Source organism: Mercurialis annua, linkage group LG3 (genome assembly GCF_937616625.2).
Source record: "Mercurialis annua linkage group LG3, ddMerAnnu1.2, whole genome shotgun sequence".
NCBI classification, from domain to species: domain Eukaryota; kingdom Viridiplantae; phylum Streptophyta; class Magnoliopsida; order Malpighiales; family Euphorbiaceae; genus Mercurialis; species Mercurialis annua.
The window spans coordinates 46,102,366-46,122,051 of NC_065572.1; the positions used below are offsets into that span (position 1 = coordinate 46,102,366).

Genomic DNA, 19,686 nt, shown 5'->3' on the forward strand with positions numbered 1-19,686 from the left:
TTATAGTACGCAAAGTTTGCGTGAAAAGTGACGCCATATTAGTATGTCGTCTCTGAAGTCTCTTTAACGCGTCGTTCCAATTATCTAAGCATGGTTAGGTTATTTACAAAAAGTGTGCGTGAAAAATGATGGTACATTTGTATGTCGTGTCTCAAGTCTCTTTAACGCATTGTACCGATTAACTAAGGATGGTTAGGTTACTTCACGAAAAGTGTGCGTGAAAAGTAACAAACATTAGTATGTCGCGTCTCAAGTCTATTTAACGCTTTATTCCGATTACCTAAGCATGGTTAGGTTATATTACGCAAAGAGTGCATGGAAAGCGACGCTAGATTAGTATGTCGCATCTCAATTCTCTTTAACGCGTTGTACCAATTACCTGAGCATGGTTAGGTTACTTTATAGAAAGTGTACGTGAAATGTGACGCTAGATTAGTATGTCGCGTCTTAAGTCTATTTAACGCGTCGTTCTGATTATCAAAGCATGCTTAGGTTATATTATGCGAAATGTGCGTGAAAAGTTACGCTAGATTAGTATGTTGCGTCTCAATTCTCTTTAACGTGTTGTTCCGATTACCTAACTATGGTTAGGTTATATTATTCAAAGTGTGCGTGAAAAGTTACGCTAGATTAGTATGTCGCGTCTCAAGCCTCTTTATCGCCTCTTTCCGACTACCTAGGCATGGTTAGGTTTTATTACGCAAAGTGTGCGTGAAAAGCGACGCTAGATTAGTATGTCCAGTCTCAAGTCTCTTTAACGCGTCGTTCCGATTACCTAAGAATGGTTAGGTTATATGACGCAAAGTGTGCTTGAAAAGTGACGCTAGATTAGTATGTCTAGTCTCAAGTCTCTTTAACGCGTCGTTCCGATTACCTAAGCATGGTTAGGTTATATTACGCAAAGTGTGCTTAAAAAGTAACGCTAGATTAGTTTGTTTAGTCTCAAGTCTCTTTTACATGTCGTTGCGAGTACCATACATATCTCGCGTCACAAGTCTCTTAAACGCGTGGTTCCAATTACCATACTTATCTCGCGTCACAAGTCTCTTTATCGCGTCGTTTCGATTACCTAAGCATGGTTAGGTTATATTACGCAAACAGTGCGTGAAAAGTAACGTTAAATTAGTATGTCTCGTCTCAAGTCTCTCTAACGCGTTGTCCAATTTCCTAACAATGGTTAGGTAATTTTACGCAAGGTGTGCGTGAAAAGTGACGCTAGATTAGTATGTCCAGTCTCTTTAACGCGTCGTTCCAATTACCTATGCATGGTTATGTTATATTACGCAAAGTGAGCGTAAACAGTGACGCTAGATTAGTTTTTTTCATCTCAAGTCTCTTTAACGCGTAGTTTCGATTACTATACTTATCTCGCGTCACAAGTCTCTTTAACGCGTCGTTCTGATTACCTAAGCATGGTTAGGTTATATTACGCAAAGCGTGCGTGAAAAGTGACACTAGATTAGTATGTCGCGTCTCAAGTCTGTCTAACGCGTCGTTCCGATTTCCTAAGCTTAGTTACGTTATATTACGCAACGCGTGCGTAAAAAAGTGACGCTAGATTAATATTGCACGTCTCAAGTCTCTTTAAAGCGTCGTTTCGATTACCATGCTTATGTCGCGTCACAAGTCTCTCGAACATGTCGTTCTGATTACCTAAGCATGGTTAGGTTATATTACGCAAAGTGTGCGTAGAAAATGACAATAGATTAGTATGTAGCGTCTCAAGTCTATTTAACGCGTCGTTCCAATTACATAAGCATGGTTAGGTTATATTACGCAGAGTGTACGTGAAAAATGACAATAGATTAGTATGTCGCGTCTAACGCGTTGTTCCGATTACCTTAGCATGGTTAGTTTATATTACGCATAGTGTGCGTGGAAAGTGACGCTAGATTAGTGTGTCGCTTCTCAAGTCTCCATACGCGTCGTTCCGATTTCCTAAGCATGGTTATGTTATATTAGGCAAAGTGTGCGTAAAAAGTGACGCGAGATTAATATTGCGCGTCTCAAGTCTCTTGAACGCGTCGTTTCGATTATCATGCTTATGTCGCGTCACAAGTCTCTCAAACGCGTCGTTCCGATGTCCTAAGCATGGTTAGGTTATATTACGCAAAGTGTGCGTGAAAAGTGACGCTAGATTAGTATGTCTAGTCTCAAGTCTCTTTAACGCGTCGTTCCGATTACCTAAGCATGGTTAGGTTATATTACGCAAAGTGTGCTTAAAAAGTAACGCTAGATTAGTTTGTTTAGTCTCAAGTCTCTTTTACAAGTCGTTGCGAGTACCATACTTATCTCGCGTCACAAGTCTCTTTAACGCGTGGTTCCGATTACCATACTTATCTCGCGTCACAAGTCTCTTTATCGCGTCGTTTCGATTACCTAAGCATGGTTAGGTTATATTACGCAAACAGTGCCTGAAAAGTAACGTTAAATTAGTATGTCTCGTCTCAAGTCTCTCTAACGCGTTGTCCAATTTCCTAACAATGGTTAGGTAATTTTACGCAAGGTGTGCGTGAAAAGTGACGCTAGATTAGTATGTCCAGTCTCTTTAACGCGTCGTTCCGATTACCTATGCATGGTTAGGTTATATTACACAAAGTGAGCGTAAAAAGTGACGCTAGATTAGTTTTTTTCATCTCATGTCTCTTTAACGCGTAGTTTCGATTACTATACTTATCTCGCGTCACAAGTCTCTTTAACGCGTCGTTCTGAGCATTGAAGATTTTTCGTACTTTCTCATTCCGGAAGGACTACTTTTTTTCTTCCTCTCTTCAAGAGTTTCTCTTGGGCGCATAGGTTCATCCTCACCTTTGCCGAACACAGCCGGGAGCATTACCTAAGCATGGTTAGGTTATATTACGCAATGAGTGCGTGAATAGTGACGCTATATTAGTATGTCGCGTCTCAAGTATCTCTAACGCGTCGTTCCAATTACCTAAGCATGGTTAGGTTATATTATGCAAAGCATGCGTGAAAAGTGACACTAGATTAGTATGTCGCGTCTCAAGTCTCTCTAACGCGTCGTTCCGATTTCTTAAGCATAGTTATGTTATATTACGCAACACGTGCGTAAAAAAGTGACGCTAGATTAATATTGCACGTCTAACTCTCTTTAACGCGTCGTTTCGATTACCATTCTTATGTCGCGTCACAAGTCTCTCAAACGTGTCGTTCTGATTACCTAAGCATGGTTAGGTTATATTACGCAAAGTGTGCGTAGAAAATGACAATAGATTAGTATGTAGCGTCTCAAGTCTATTTAACGCGTCGTTCCAATTACTTAAGCATGGTTAGGTTATATTACGCATAGTTTGCGTCGAAAGTGACGGTAGATTAGTATGTCGCGTCTCAATTCTCTTTATCGCGTTATTCCGATTATCTAAGAATGGTTAGAGGTTATATTAGGCAAAGCGTGCGTGAAAAGTGACACTAGATTAGTATGTCGCGTCAAAAGTCTATTTAACGCGTCGTTCCTTATACCTAAGCATGGTTAGGTTATATTACGCAAGGTGTGCGTGAAAAGTGACGCTAGATTAGTATGTCGCGTCTCAAGGCTCTTTAATGCGTCATTCCGATTACCTAAGCATAGTTAGGTTATAAAACGCAAAGTTTGCGTTGAAAGTGACGCTAGATTAGTATGTCGCGTGTCAAGGCTCTTTAACGCGTCGTTTCTATTACCTAAGCACGGTTTGGTTATAGTACGCGAAGTGTGCGTAAAAATGATTAGTAGATTAGTATATTGAGTCTCAAGTCTCTTTAATGCGTCGTTCCTATTACCTAAGCATGATTAGGTTATATTACGCAAGGTGGGCGTGAAAAGTGACGCTAGATTAGCATGTCGCGTATCAAGGCTCTTTAATGCATCGTTCCGATTACCTAAGCATGATTAGGTTATACTACGCAAAGTTTGCGTGAAAAGTGACCCTAGATTAGTATGTCGCTTCTCAAGTCTCCGTAACGCGTCGTTTCGATTACCTTGCTTATGTCGCGTCACAAGTCTCTCTAACGCGTCGTTCCGATTACTTAAGCATGGTTAGGTTATAGTACGCAAAGTGTTCGTAAAAAGGATCAATAGGTAAGTATGTCGCGACTCAAGTCTCTTTAACGCGTCGTTCCTATTACCTAAGAATGGTTAGGTTATATTACGCAAAATGTGCTTGAAAAGTGACGCTAGATTAGTATGTCAAGTCTCCAATCTCTTTCACGCGTCGTTCCGATTACCTAAGCATGGTTAGGTTATATTACGCAAAGTGTGCGTAAAAAGTGACACTAGATTAGTATGTTTCATATCAAGTCTCTTTAACGCGTTGTTTCGATCACCATACTTATCTCGCGTCACAAGTCTCTTTAACGCGTCGTTCCGATTACCTAAGCATGGTTTGGTTATTGGTGTGCGTGAAAAGTGAGGTTAGATTAGCATGTCGCGTCTCAATTCTCTTTAACGCGTCGTTCCAATTTTCTAAGCATGGTTAGGTTATAATACGTAAAGTGTGCGTGAAAAGTGACACTAGATTAGTATGTCACATCTCAAGTCTCTCTAACGCGTCGTTCCCATTTCCTAAGCATGGTTATGGCGGATCAGTGAATTATTGGGCCGAGCTGGATTTGAACCAGCGTAGACATATTGCCAACGAATTTACAGTCCGTCCCCATTAACCACTCGGGCATCGACCCAGGAAGAAGCAATTCTAGACTTAGTAAGAATCCATGATCAACTTCCTTTCGTAATACCCTACCCCCAGGGGAAGTCGAATCCCTGCTGCCTCCTTGAAAGAGAGATGTCCTGAACCACTAGACGATGGGGGCGTATTTGCCCGACCGCCGGCATACTATGCTCATAGTATGAACAGTTTTTTGAAATTGTCAATATAACAAAATGGTATGACTAGAGTCGAAGAATCTTTCCGCCCTTCACGATTTGATAGATTTTTGTGATTTGTATATTCACTATTATCCATTCTAAGAATAATAAATAAAATAGAATTAATAAATTAATAGATAATCGAAAAGAAAATAGAAGAACAAATAGAAATAATACAAAAGATTCTTTCAATGGGTCTGTCAAAAAGTAAGAAAATCGGGTTAACTCGATTTTCTTTCGCTTTCGTTCCAGTACATTAATTAACTCCGTGTTAAAATAAATAGGCATATCTCTCTCTCACGCTAAACCAGTAATTTAACAAATGAGAAATTTAGATTTAGTAAGAGGGATAGGCATCAACAAGCTATCTAATTTCACTTTAAGAATTTGGTTTAGGGGACAAATAGAATCTTTTCATTACCGATTGGCTCTTGGATCTATATTACGCAACGCATGCGTAAAAAGTGACGCTAGATTAATATTTTGCCTCTCAAGTCTCTTTAACGCGTCATTTCGATTACCATGCTTATGTTGCGTCACAAGTCTCTCTAACGCGTCATTTCGATTAGATAAGCATGGTTAGGTTATAGTACGCAAAGTGTGCGTGGAAAGGATGGTTTAGTATGTCGCGTCTCAAGTTTCTTTAACGCGTCGTTCTGATTACTTAAGTATGGTTAGGTTATATTACGCAAAGTGTGCGTGAAAAGTGACGCTAGATTAGTATGTCCAGTCTCAAGTCTCTTTAACGCGTCGTTCCGATTACCTAAGCATGGTTAGGTTATATTACGCCAAGTGTGCGTAAAAAGTGAGGCTAGATTAGTTTGTTTTGTCTCAATTCTCTTTAACGCGTCGTTTCAATTACTATATTTATCTCGCGTCACAAGTCTCTTTAACGCGTCGTTCCGATTACCTAAGCATGGTTAGGTTATATTACGCAAAGTGTGCGTGAAAAGTGACTTTAGATTAGTAAGTCGCATCTCAAGTCTCTCTAACGCGTCGTTCCGATTTCCTAAGCATGGTTAGGTTATATTACGCAAAGTGTCCGCGAAAAGTGACACTAGATTAGTATGTCGCGTCTCAAGTCTCTCTAACGCGTCGTTCCGATATCATAAGCATGATTATGTTATATTACACAATGCGTGCGTAAAAAGTGACGCTAGATTAATATTGCACGTCTCAAGTCTCTTTAACGCGTTGTTTCGATTACCATGCTTATGTCGCGTCACAAGTCTCTCGAACACGTAGTTCCGATTACCTTAGCATGGTTAGGTTATATTACACAAAGTGTGCGTTGAAAATGACAATAGATTAGTATGTCGCATTTCAAGTCTATTTAACGCATCGTTCGAATTACTTAAGCATGGTTAGGTTATATTAGGCAGAGTGTACGTGAAAAATGACAATAGATTAGTATGTCGTGTCTTAAGTCTATCTAACGCGTTGTTCCGATTACCTTAGCATAGTTAGGTTATATTACGCAAACTGTGCGTGAAAAATGACGCTAGATTAGTATGTCGCATCTCAATTCTCTTTATCGCGTTGTTCCAATTATCTAAGCATGGTTAGGGTATATTATGCGAAGCGTGCGTGAAAAGTGACATTAGATTAGTATGTCGCGTCTAAAGTCTATTTAACGCGTCGTTCCTATTACCTAAGAATGGTTAGGTTATATTACGCAGTGTACGTGAAAAGTGACGCTAGATTAGCATGTCGCGTCTCAAGGTTCTTTAATGCGTCGTTCCGATTACCTAAGCATGGTTAGGTTATAATACGGAAAGTTTGCGTGAAAAGTGATGCTAGATTAGTATGTCGCGTGTCAAGGCTCTTTAACACGTCGTTCCGATTACCTAAGCTTGGTTAGGCTGTACGCAAAGTGTGCGTAAAAAGGATCAATATATTAGTATGTCGCGTCTCAAGTCTCTTTATCGCATTGTTCCTATTAAATAAGCATGGTTAGGTTATATTACGCAAAGTGTGCGTGAAAAGTGACGCTAGATTAGTATGTCCAGGCTTAAATCTCTTTAAAGCGTTGTTCTGATTACCTAAGAATGGTTAGGTTCTATTATGTGTGAAAAAAGTGACGCTAGATTAGTATGTTTCGTCTCCAGTCTCTTTAATGCGTCGTTTCGCTTACCATACATATCTCGCGTCACAAGTCTCTTTAACGCGTCGTTCCGATTACCTAAGCACGGTTAGGTTATATTACGCAATGTGTGCGTGAAAAGTGACGTTTGTTTAGTACGTCGCGTCTCAAGTCTCTCTAACCCGTCGTACCGATTTCCTAAGCATGGCTAGGTTATATTACGCAAAGTGTGTGTGAACAGTGACACTAGATTAGTATGTCGCGTCTCAAGTCCCCATACGCGTCGTTCCGATTTCCTAAGCATGGCTATGTTATATTACGCAAAGTGTGCGTAAAAAGTGACGCTAGATTAATATTGCGCATCTCAAGTCTCTTGAACGCGTCGTTTCGATTATCATGCTTATGTCGCGTCACAAGTCTCTCTAACGCGTCGTTCCGATTTCCTAAGCATGGTTAGGTTATATTACGCAAAGTGTGCGTGAAAAGTGACGCTAGATTAGTATGTCCAGTCTCAAGTCTCTTTAACGCGTCGTTCCGATTACCTAAGCATGGTTAGGTTATATTACGCAAAGTGTGCTTAAAAAGTGACGCTAGATTAGTTTGTTTTGTCTCAAGTCTCTTTTACAAGTCGTTGCGAGTACCATACTTATCTCGAGTCACAAGTCTCTTTAACGCGTCGTTCCGATTACCATACCTATCTCGTGTCACAAGTCTCTTTAACGCGTCGTTCAGATTACCATACTTATCTCGCGTCGTTTCGATTACCTAAGCATGGTTAGGTTATAGTACGCAAACAGTGCGTGAAAAGTAACGTTAAATTAGTATGTCTCGTCTCAAGTCTCTCTAACGCGTTGTCCAATTTCCTAACAGTGGTTAGGTTATTTTACGCAAAGCGTGCGTGAAAATATTTTACGCAAAGCGTGCGTGAAAAGTGACGCTAGATTTGTATGTCCAGTCTCTTTAACGCGTCGTTCCGATTACCTATGCATGGTTAGGTTATATTACGCAAAGTGAGCGTAAAAAGTGATGCTAGATTAGTTTGTTTCGTCTCAAGTCTCTTTAACGCGTAGCTTCGATTACTATACTTATCTCGCGCCACAAGTCTCTTTAACGGGTCGTTCTGATTACCTAAGCGTGGTTAGGTTATATTACACAAAGAGTGCGTGAATAGTGACGCAATATTAATATGTCGCGTCTCAAGTCTCTCTAACGCGTCGTTCCAATTTCCTAAGCATGGTTAGGTTATATTATGCAAAGTGTGCGTGAAAAGTGACACTAGATTAGTATGTCGCATCTCAAGTCTCTCTAACGCGTCGTTCCGATTTCCTAAGCATAGTTATGTTATATTACGCAAAGGGTGCATAAAAAAGTGACGGTATATTAGTATATCGCTTCTGAAGTCTCTTTAACACGTCGTTCCAATTACCTAAGCATGGAAAGTTTATATTACGCAAAGTGTGCTGAAAAGTGACGGTAGATTAGTATATCGCGTCTCAAGTCTCTTTAATGTGTCGTTTTGATGACCTAACCATGGATTGGTTATGTTACGCAAGGTGTGCGTGAAAAGTGACGCTAGATTAGTATGTCACATCTCAATGCCCTTTAACGCGTCGTTCCGTTTACCTAAGCATGGTTAGATTATATTACGCAATGTTTGTGTGAAAAGTGACGCTATATTAGTATCTTGCGTCTCAAGTCTCTTTAACGCGTCGTTTTGATTACCATGCTTATTAACCCGTCGTTACGATTACCTAAGCATAGTTAGATTATATTACGCATAGTGTGCGTGAAACGTTACGCTAGATTAATATGTCGCTACTCAAGTCTCTATGATGCGTCGTTCTGATTACCTAAGCATGCGCAATAAGTGACGCTAGATTAGTATGGCGCGTTTCAAGTCTCTTTAACGCATCGTTTCGATTGCTGTGCTTATGTCGCGTCAGAAGTATCTCAAACGCGTCGTTCTGATTACCTAAGCATGATTAGATTATATATTACGCAAAGTGTGCGTGAAAAGTGACAATGTATTAGTATGTAGCATCTCAAGTCTTTTTAACGCGTCGTTCCGATTACCTAGGCATGGTTAGGTTATTTTACGCAAAGTGTGCGTGAAAAGTGACGCTAGATTAGTATGACGCGTCTCAAGTCTCTTTAATGCGTATTCCGAATACCTTAGCATGGTTAGGTTATATTCCATGAAGTGTGCGTGAAAAGGGACGCTAGATTAGTATGTCGCATCTCAAGTCCTTTAACGCGTCTTTCTGATTATGTAAGCATGGTTAGGTTATACTACGCAAAGTGTGCGTGAAAAGCGACGCTAGATTAGTATGTCCAGTCTCAAGTCTCTTTAACGCGTCGTTCCGATTACCTAAGCATGGTTGGGTTATATTACGCAAAGTGTGCTTAAAAAGTGACGCTAGATTAGTTTGTTTCGTCTCAAGTCTCTTTTACAAGTCGTTGTGAGTAACATACTTATCTCGCGTCACAAGTCTCTTTAACGCGTCGTTCCGATTACCATACTTATCTCGCGTCACAAGTCTCTTTATCGCGTCGTTCCGATTACCTAAGCATAGTTAGGTTATATTACGCAAACAATGCGTGAAAAGTAACGTTAAATTAGTATGTCTCGTCTCAAGTCTCTCTAACGCGTTGTCCATTTTCCTAACAATGGTCAGGTTATTTTACGCAAAGTGTGCGTGAAAAGTGACGCTAGATTAGTATGTCCAGCCTCTTTAACGCGCCGTTCCGATTACCTATGCATGGTTAGCTTATATTACGCAAAGTGAGCGTAAAAAGTGACGCTAGATTAGTTTGTTTCGTCTCAAGTCTCTTTAACGCGTAGTTTCGATTACTATACTTATCTCGCGTCACAAGTCTCTTTAACGCGTCGTTCTGATTACCTAAGCATGGTTAGGTTATATTACGCAAAGCGTGCGTGAAAAGGGACACTAGATTAGTATGTCGCGTCTCAAGTCTCTCTTACGCGTCGTTTCGATTTCCTAAGCATAGTTACGTTATATTACGCAACGCGTGCGTAAAAAAGTGACGCTAGATTAATATTGCACGTCTCAAGTCTCTTTAACGCGTCGTTTCGATTACCATGCTTATGCCGCGTCACAAGTCTCTCGAACATGTCGTTCTGATTACCTAAGCATGGTTAGGTTATATTACGCAAAGTGTGCGTAGAAAATGACAATAGATTTGTATGTAGCGTCTCAAGTCTATTTAACGCGTCGTTCCAATTACATAAGCATGGTTAGGTTATATTACGCAGAGTGTACGTGAAAAATGACAATAGATTAGTATGTCGCGTCTAACGCGTTGTTCCGATTACCTTAGCATGGTTAGTTTATATTACGCATAGTGTGCGTGGGAAGTGACGCTAGATTAGTATGTCGCGTCTCAAGTCTCCATGCGCGTCGTTCCAATTTCCTAAGCATGGTTATGTTATATTAGGCAAAGTGTGCGTAAAAAGTGACGCGAGATTAATATCGCGTGTCTCAAGTCTCTTGAACGCGTCGTTTCGATTATCATGCTTATGTCGCGTCACAAGTCTCTCTAACGCGTCGTTCCGATTTCCTAAGCATGGTTAGGTTATATTACGCAAAGTGTGCGTGAAAAGTGACGCTAGATTAGTATGTCTAGTCTCAAGTCTCTTTAACGCGTCGTTCCGATTACCTAAGCATGGTTAGGTTATGTTACGCAAAGTGTGCTTAAAAAGTAACGCTAGATTAGTTTGTTTAGTCTCAAGTCTCTTTTACAAGTCGTTGCGAGTACCATACTTATCTCGCGACACAAGTCTCTTTAACGCGTGGTTCCGATTACCATACTTATCTCGCGTCACATGTCTCTTTATCGCGTCGTTTCGATTACCTAAGCATGGTTAGGTTATATTACGCAAACAGTGCGTGAAAAGTAACGTTAAATTAGTATGTCTCGTCTCAAGTCTCTCTAACGCGTTGTCCAATTTCCTAACAATGGTTAGGTAATTTTACGCAAGATGTGCGTGAAAAGTGACGCTAGATTAGTATGTCCAGTCTCTTTAACGCGTCGTTCCGATTACCTATGCATGGTTAGGTTATATTATGCAAAGTGAGCGTAAAAAGTGACGCTAGATTAGTTTTTTTCATCTCAAGTCTCTTTAACGCGTAGTTTCGATTACTATACTTATCTCGCGTCACAAGTCTCTTTAACGTGTCGTTCTGAGCATTGAAGATTTTTCGTACTTTCTCATTCCGGAAGGACTACTTTTTTTTCTTCCTCTCTTCAAGAGTTTCTCTTGGGCACTTAGGTTCATCCTCACCTTCGCCGAACACAGGCTTCTTAGTCTTGGCCGGGAGCATTACCTAAGCATGGTTAGGTTATATTACGCAAAGAGTGCGTGAATAGTGACGCTATATTAGTATGTCGCGTCTCAAGTCTCTCTAACGCGTCGTTCCAATTACCTAAGCATGGTTAGGTCATATTATGCAAAGCGTGCGTGAAACGTGACACTAGATTAGTATGTCGCATCTCAAGTCTCTCTAACGCGTCGTTCCGATTTCTTAAGCATAGTTATGTTATATTACGCAACGCGTGCGTAAAAAGTGACGCTAGATTAATATTGCATGTCTCAAGTCTTTTTAACGCGTCGTTTTGAATACCATTCTTATGTCGCATCACAAGTCTCTCGAACGTGTCGTTCTGATTACCTAAGCATGGTTAGGTTATATTACGCAAAGTGTGCGTAGAAAATGACAATAGATTAGTATGTAGCTTCTCAAGTCTATTTAACGCGTCGTTCCAATTACTTAAGCATGGTTAGGTTATATTACGCATAGTTTGCGTCGAAAGTGACGCTAGATTAGTATGTCGCGTCTCAATTCTCTTTATCGCGTTATTCCGATTATCTTAGAATGGTTATAGGTTATATTAGGCAAAGCGTGCGTGAAAAGTGACACTAGATTAGTATGTCGCGTCAAAAGTCTATTTAACGCGTCGTTCCTTATACCTAAGCATGGTTAGGTTATATTACGCAAGGTGTGCGTGAAAAGTGACGCTAGATTAGTATGTCGCGTCTCAAGGCTCTTTAATGCGTCATTTCGATTACCTAAGCATAGTTAGGTTATAAAACGCAAAGTTTGCGTGGAAAGTGACGCTAGATTAGTATGTCGCGTGTCAAGGCTCTTTAACGCGTCGTTCTGATTACCTAAGAACGGTTAGGTTATAGTACGCGAAGTGTGCGTAAAAATGATCAATTGATTAGTATATTGAGTCTCAAGTCTCTTTAACGCGTCGTTCCTATTACCTAAGCATGATTAGGTTATATTACGCAAGGTGCGCGTGAAAAGTGACGCTAGATTAGCATGTCGCGTATCAAGGCTCTTTAATGCATCGTTCCGATTACCTAAGCATGATTAGGTTCTACTACGCAAAGTTTGCGTAAAAGTGACGCTAGATTAGTATGTCGCTTCTCAAGTCTCCGTAACGCGTCGTTTCGATTACCTTGCTTATGTCGCGTCACAAGTCTCTCTAACGCGTCGTTCCGATTACATAAGCATGGTTAGGTTATAGTACGCAAAGTGTTCGTAAAAAGGATCAATAGGTAAGTATGTCGCGTCTCAAGTCTCTTTAACGCGTCGTTCCTATTACCTAAGAATGATTAGGTTATATTACGCAAAATGTGCTTGAAAAGTGACGCTAGATTAGTATGTCAAGTCTCCAATCTCTTTCACGCGTCGTTCCGATTACCTAAGCATGGTTAGGTTATATTACGCAAAGTGTGCGTAAAAAGTGACACATCTTAGTATGTTTCATATCAAGTCTCTTTAACGCGTCGTTTCGATCACCATACTTATCTCGCGTCACAAGTCTCTTTAACACGTCGTTCCGATTACCTAAGCATGGTTAGGTTATATTACGCAAAGTGTGCGTGAAAAGTGAGGTTAGATTAGCATGTCGCGTCTCAATTCTCTCTAACGCGTCGTTCCGATTTCCTAAGCATGGTTAGGTTATAATACGTAAAGTGTGCGTGAAAAGTGACACTAGATTAGTATGTCACGTCTCAAGTCTCTCTAACGCGTCGTTCCCATTTCCTAAGCATGGTTATGTTATATTATGCAACGCATGCGTAAAAAGTGACGCTAGATTAATATTTTGCCTCTCAAGTCTCTTTAACGCGTCATTTCGATTACCATGCTTATGTTGCGTCACAAGTCTCTCTAACGCGTCATTTCGATTAGCTAAGCATGGTTAGGTTATAGTACGCAAAGTGTGCGTGGAAAGGAGCAATAGTTTAGTATGTCGCGTCTCAAGTCTCTTTAACGCGTCGTTCTGATTACTTAAGTATTGTTAGGTTATATTACGCAAAGCGTGCGTGAAAAGTGACGCTAGATTAGTATGTCCAGTCTCAAGTCTCTTTAACGCATCGTTCCGATTACCTAAGCATGGTTAGGTTATATTAAGCAAAGTGTGCGTAAAAAGTGAGGCTAGATTAGTTTGTTTTGTCTCAATTCTCTCTAACGCGTCGTTTCGATTACTATATTTATCTCGCGTCACAAGTCTCTTTAACGCGTCGTTCCGATTACCTAAGCATGTTTAGGTTATATTACGCAAAGTGTGCGTGAAAAGTGACTTTAGATTAGTATGTCGCATCTCAAGTCTCTCTAACGCGTCGTTCCGATTTCCTAAGCATGGTTAGGTTATATTACGCAAAGTGTCCGCGAAAAGTGACACTAGATTAGTATGTCGAGTCTCAAGTCTCTCTAACGCGTCGTTCCGATATCATAAGCATGATTATGTTATATTACGCAATGCGTGCGTAAAAAGTGACGCTAGATTAATATTGCGCGTCTCAAGTCTCTTTAACGCGTTGTTTCGATTACCATGCTTATGTCGCGTCACAAGTCTCTTAAACGCGTCGTTCCGATTACCTTACCATGGTTAGGTTATATTGAGCAATGTGTGCGTGAAAAATGACACTAGATTAGTATATCGTATCTTAACTCTCTTTAACGCGTCGTTCCGATTACCCAAGAATGGTTAGGTTTACGCGAAGTGTGCGAGAAAAGTAACGCTAGATTTGTATTTCACGTCTCAAGTCTCTTTAACGCGTCGTTCCGATTACCTAAGCATGGTTAAGTGATATTACCCAAGGTGTGCGTGAAAAGTGACGCTAGATTAGTATGTCGCGTCTCAAGGCTCTTTAATGCGTCATTCCGATTACCTAAGCATGGTTAGGTTATATTATGCAAAGTTGGCATGGAAAGTGACGCTAGATTAGCATTTCGCGTCTCAAGTGTGCGTTAATAGCGACGCTAGATTAGTAGTCTGTCGCGTTACAAGTCTCTGTAACGCGTCGTTCTGATTACCTAAGCATGGTTAGATTATATTTTACGCAAAGTGCGCGTGAAAAGTGATGCAAGATTAGTATGTCGAGTCACCAGTCTTTTTAACGCGTTGTTCCGATTACCTAAGGATGGTTAGATTATATAACGCAAAGTGTGCGTTAAAAGTGACGCTAGATTAGTAGTATGTCGCGTCACAAGTTTTTTTAACGTGTCGTTCCGATTACCTAAACATGGTTAGATTATATTACACAAAGTGTGCGGTGAAAGTGATGCTAGATTAGTATGTCGCGTCACAAGTCTCTTTAACGAGTCGTTCCGATTACCTATGCATGGTTAGATTATATAACACCAAGTGTGCATTATAAGTGACGCTAGATTAGTATGTTGCGTCTCAAGTCTCTTTTATGCGACGTGTCGATTACGTAAGCATGGTTAGGTTATATTACGCAAAGTCGGCGTTAAAAGTGACGCTAGAATAGTGGTATGTCGCGTCACAAGTATCTTTAGCGCGACATTCCGATAACCTAAGCATGGTTAGTTTATGTAACGCAAAGTGTGGTTGAAAAGTGACGCTAGATTAGTATGCCGCATCACAAGTCTCTTTAACGCGTCATTCTGATTACCTAAGTATGGTTAGGTTATATTACGCAAAAGTGTGCGTGAAAAGTGATGCTAGATAAGTATGTCGTGTCACAAGTCTTTTTAACGCGTCGTTCCGATTATCTAACAATGGTTAGGTTATATTACGCAAAGTGTGCATTAAAAGTTATGCTAGAATAGTATGTCGCGTCACAAGTCTCTTGAACTTATCGTTCCGATTACGTAAGCATGGTCAGATTATATTACGCAAAGTGTGCCTTAAAAGTGAAGCTAGATTATTATGTCGCGTCACAAGTCTCTTTAACGCGTCGTCGTTCCGATTACCTAAGCATGGTTCGGTTATATTACGCAAAGTGTGCCTTAAAATTGTGGCTAGATTAGTATGTCGCGCCACAAGTCTCTTTAACGCGTCGTTCTGATTACGTAACAATGATTTGGTTACATTACGTAAAGTGTGCGTGAAAAGGGACGCTATATAAGTATGTCGCGTCACAAGTCGCTTTAACGCGTTGTTCCGATTACCTAAGAATGGTTAGGATATATTACGCAAACTGTGCGTTAAAAGTGACGCTAGATTATTATGTCGCGTCACAAGTCTCTTTATCGCGCCGTTCCAATCACCTATGCATGGTTAGGTTATATTACGCAAAGTTTGCGTGAAAAGTGACCCTAGATTACTATGTCGCGTCACAAGTCTCTTTAACAAGTCGTTCCGATTACCTAGGCATGATTAGGTTATATAACGCAAAGTATGCATATTACAGTGACGCTAGATTAGTAGTATGTCGCGTCACAAGTCTCCTTAACGCGTTGTTCCGATTACCTAAGCGTGGTTAGGTTATATTACGCAAAGTTTGCATGGAAAGTGATGCTAGATTATTAACATGTCGCGTCTAAAGTCTCTTTAACGTGTCGTTCCGATTACCTAAGCATAGTTTGGTTATATGACGCAAAGTGTGTGTTAAAAGTGACGTTAGATTAGTATGACGCGTCGCAAGTCTTTTTAACGCGTCATTCTAACCTAACAGTGGTTAGGTTAAATTACGTAAAGTGTGCGTGAACTGTGACGCTGTATAAGTATGTCGCGTCACAAGTCTTTTTTAACACGTCGTTCCGATTACCCAAGCATGGTTAGGTTATATTACGCAAAGAGTGTGTTATAAGTGACGCTAGATTAGTAGTATGTCGCATCACAAGTCTCTTTAACGCGTGTTTCCGATTACCTAAGCATGCTTAGGTTATATTACGCAAACCGTGCGTTAAAAGTGATACTAGATTAGTATGTCTCGTCACAAGTCTCTTTAACGCGTCGTTCCGATTACCTATGCATGGTTAGGTTATATTATGCAAAGTGTGCGAGAAAAGGGACGCTATATAAGTATGTCGTGTCACAAGTCTCTTTAGCGCGTCATTCCAATTACCTATTCATGTTTAGGTTATATTCAGCAAAGTGTGCCTAAAAAGTAACGCTAGATTAGTATGTCGCGTATCAAGTATATTTAACGCCTCGTTCCGATTACCTAAGCATGGTTAGGTTATATTCCACGAAGTGTGCGCAAAAAGTGACGCTAGATTAGTATGTCGCGTCTCAATTCTCATTAACGAGTTGTTCCAATTACCTAACAACCATGGTTAGATTATATTACGCGAAGTATGCATGAAAAGTTACGCTAGATTAGTATGTCGCGTCTCAAGTATCTTTAACGCGTCGTTCCGATTACCTTAGCATGATTAGGTTAAATTAAGCAAAGTGTGCGTAAAAAGTGATGCTAGATTAGTATGGCGCGTCTTAAGTTTATCTAACGCGTCGTCCTGATTACAGATTATATTATGTAAAGTCTGCGTGAAAAGTCAAGCTATATTAGTATGTTTTGTCTCAAGTCTCTTTAACGCGTCGTTTCTATTACCATGCTTATCTCGCGTCACAAGTCTCTTTAACGCGTCGTTCCGATTACCTAATAATGGTTAGGTTATATTACGCAGAGTGTGCGTGAAAAGTGACGGTAGATTACTATATCGCGTCTCAAGTCTCTCTAACGCGTTGTTCCGATTTCCTATGCATGGTTAGGTTATATTACGCAAAGTGTGCGTAAAAAGTGACGCTAGATTAGTACGCGTCGTTCTGATTTCCTAAGCATGGTTAGGTTACATTACGCAAAGTGTGCGTAAAAAGTGACGGTAGATTAGTATGTCGCGTCTCAAGTCTTTCTAACACGTCGCTTCGATTACCTAAGCATGATTAGGTTATAATACGCAAAGTTTGCGTGAAAAGTGATGCTAGATTAGTATGTCGATTCTCAAGTCTCTTTAACGCGTCGTTTCGATTACCATGCTTATGTCGCGTCACAAGTCTCTCTAACGCATCGTTTCTATTACCTAAGCATGTTTAGGTTATAGTACGCAAAGTGTGCTTGAAAAGGATAAATAGATTAGTATGTCGTGTTTCAAGTCTCTTTAACGCGTCGTTCCTATTACCTAAGAATGGTTAGGTTATATTACGCAAAGTGTGCGTGAAAAGTGACCCTAGATTAGTACGTCCAGTGTTAAGTCTATTTAACTCTTTATTCCGATTACCTAAGCATGGTTAGGTTATATTACGCAAAGTGTGCGTAAAACATGACGCTAGATTATGTTTCCTCTCAAGTCTCTTTAACGCGTCATTTCGATTACCATACTTATCTCGAGTCATTTTGATTACCATACTTATCTCGCGTCACAAATCTCTTTAACGCGTCGTTCTGATTACCTAAGCATGGTTTGGTTATATTACGCAAAGTGTGGGTGACAAGTTACGTTAGATTAGTATGTCTCGTCTCAAGCCTCTCTAACGCGTCGTTCCGATTTCCTAAGCATGGTTAGGTTATATTATGAAAAGTGTGCGTGAAAAGTGACGCTAGATTAGTATGTCGTGTCTCAAGCCTCTCTAACGCGTTGTTCTGATTATCTAAGCATGGTTAGGTTATATTACGCAAAGAGTGCGTGAAAAGTGACGCTAGATTATTATGTTGCGTCTCCAGTCTCTTCAACGCGTCGTTCCGATTACCCTTGAATGGTTAGGTTATAGTACGCAAAGTTTTCGAGAAAGGTAACGCTAGATTAGTATGTCGCGTCTCAAGTCTCTTTAACGCATCGTTCCGATTACCTAAGCATGGTTATGTTATATTATGCAAAGTCTGCGTGAAAAGTGACGTTTGATTAGTATGTCGCGTCTCAAGTCTCTCTAACGCGTCGTTCTGATTTTCTAAGCATGGTTAGGTTATATTACGCAAAGTGTGCGTGAAAAGTTAAACTAGATTAGTATGTCGCGTCTCAAGTCTCTCTAACGCTTCGTTCTGATTTCCTAAGCATGGTTATGTTATATTAAAAAGTGACGCTAGATTAATATTGCGCGTATAAATTCTCCTTAATGCGTCGTTTCGATTACCATGATTATGTCGCGTCACAAGTCTCTCGAACGCGTCGTTCCAATTACCTAAGCATGGTGAGGTTATATTACGAAAAGTGTGCGCAAAAAATGACAATAGATTAGTATCTCGCGTCTCAAGTCTATTTAACGCGTAGTTCCAATTACTTAAGCATGGTTAGATTATATTATACAAAGTTAGTATGTCGCGTCTCAACTCTCTTGATCGCGTTGTTTCGATTATCTAAGCATGGTTAGGTTTTGTTACGCAAGGTGTTATTGGAAAGTAACGCTAGATTAGTATGTCGCATCTCAAGACTCTTTAATGCGTCGTTCCGATCACCTAAGCATGGTTAGATTATATTATACAAAGTTGGTGTGAATAGTGACGCTAGATTAGTATGTCGTGTCTCAAGTATCTTTAACGCATTGTTTCGATTACAATGCTTATGTCGCATCACAAGTTTCTCTAACTCGTCCGATTACCTAAGCATGGTTAGGTCATAGTACGCAAAGTGTGCGTGAAAAGTAACAATATATTTGTATGTCGCGTCTAAAGTCTCTTTAACACGTCATTCCGATTAGTTAAGCGTGGTTAGGTTATATTACGCAAACTGTGCGTGAAAATTGACAATAGAATAGTATGTCGCGTATCAAGTCTATTTAACGCGTCTTTCCGATTAGCTAAGCATGGTTAGGTTATATTACGAAAATTGTGCGTAAAAATAAAGCTATCGCGTCTCAATTCTCTTTAACGTGCTTTTCTGATTGCCTAAGCATGGTTAGGTTATATTACGCAAAGCGTGCCTGGAAAGTGACGCTAGATTAGTATGCCGCGTCTCAAGGCTCTTTAATGCGTCGTTCTGATTACCTAATCTTGTTTAGGTTATATTATGCAAAGAGTGCGTGAAAAGTCATTCTAGATTAGTATGTCGCGTCTCAAGTCTCTTTAACGCATTGTTCCGATTACCCAAGAATGGTTAGGTTATATTACGTAAAGTGTGCGAGAAAAGTAACGCTAGATTAGTATGTAACGTCTCAAGTCTCTTTAACGCGTCGTTCCGATTACCTAAGCATGGTTAGGTTAGATTACGCAAGGTGTGCGAGAGAAGGGACACTAGATTAGTATGTAGCGTCTCAAGGAGTTAATGCGTCGTTCCGATTACCTAAGCATGGTTATGTTATATTATGCAAAGTTGTTGGGGTGAAAAATGACGCTAGATTTGTACGTCGCATCTCAAGTCTCTTTAACGCGTCATTTCTATTACCATGCATAGGTCGCATCACAAGTCTCTCTAACGCGTCGTTCCGATTACCTAAGCGTGGTTATAGTACGCAAAGTGTGCGTGAAAAGCAATAGTAGATTAGTATGCCGTGTCTCAAGTGTCTTTAACGCGTCGTTCAAATTACT

General features: G+C 40.3%; 1 protein-coding gene and 1 non-coding gene across 2 annotated transcripts; both read right to left on the bottom strand.

Annotated features, from left to right (window-relative positions):
- Window positions 1–4,576: 4,576 nt before the first annotated feature.
- Window positions 4,577–5,041, bottom strand: LOC126675373 (uncharacterized). Its single transcript, XM_050370007.2, has one exon. The coding sequence runs from the start codon at window positions 4,826–4,828 to the stop codon at window positions 4,733–4,735; it is 96 nt and encodes a 31-aa protein (XP_050225964.1). The 5' UTR covers window positions 4,829–5,041; the 3' UTR covers window positions 4,577–4,732.
- TRNAY-GUA (transfer RNA tyrosine (anticodon GUA)) lies at window positions 4,591–4,674 on the bottom strand. The gene has a single exon. It is a non-coding gene; the product is annotated as a tRNA-Tyr (tRNA).
- Window positions 5,042–19,686: the final 14,645 nt, after the last annotated feature.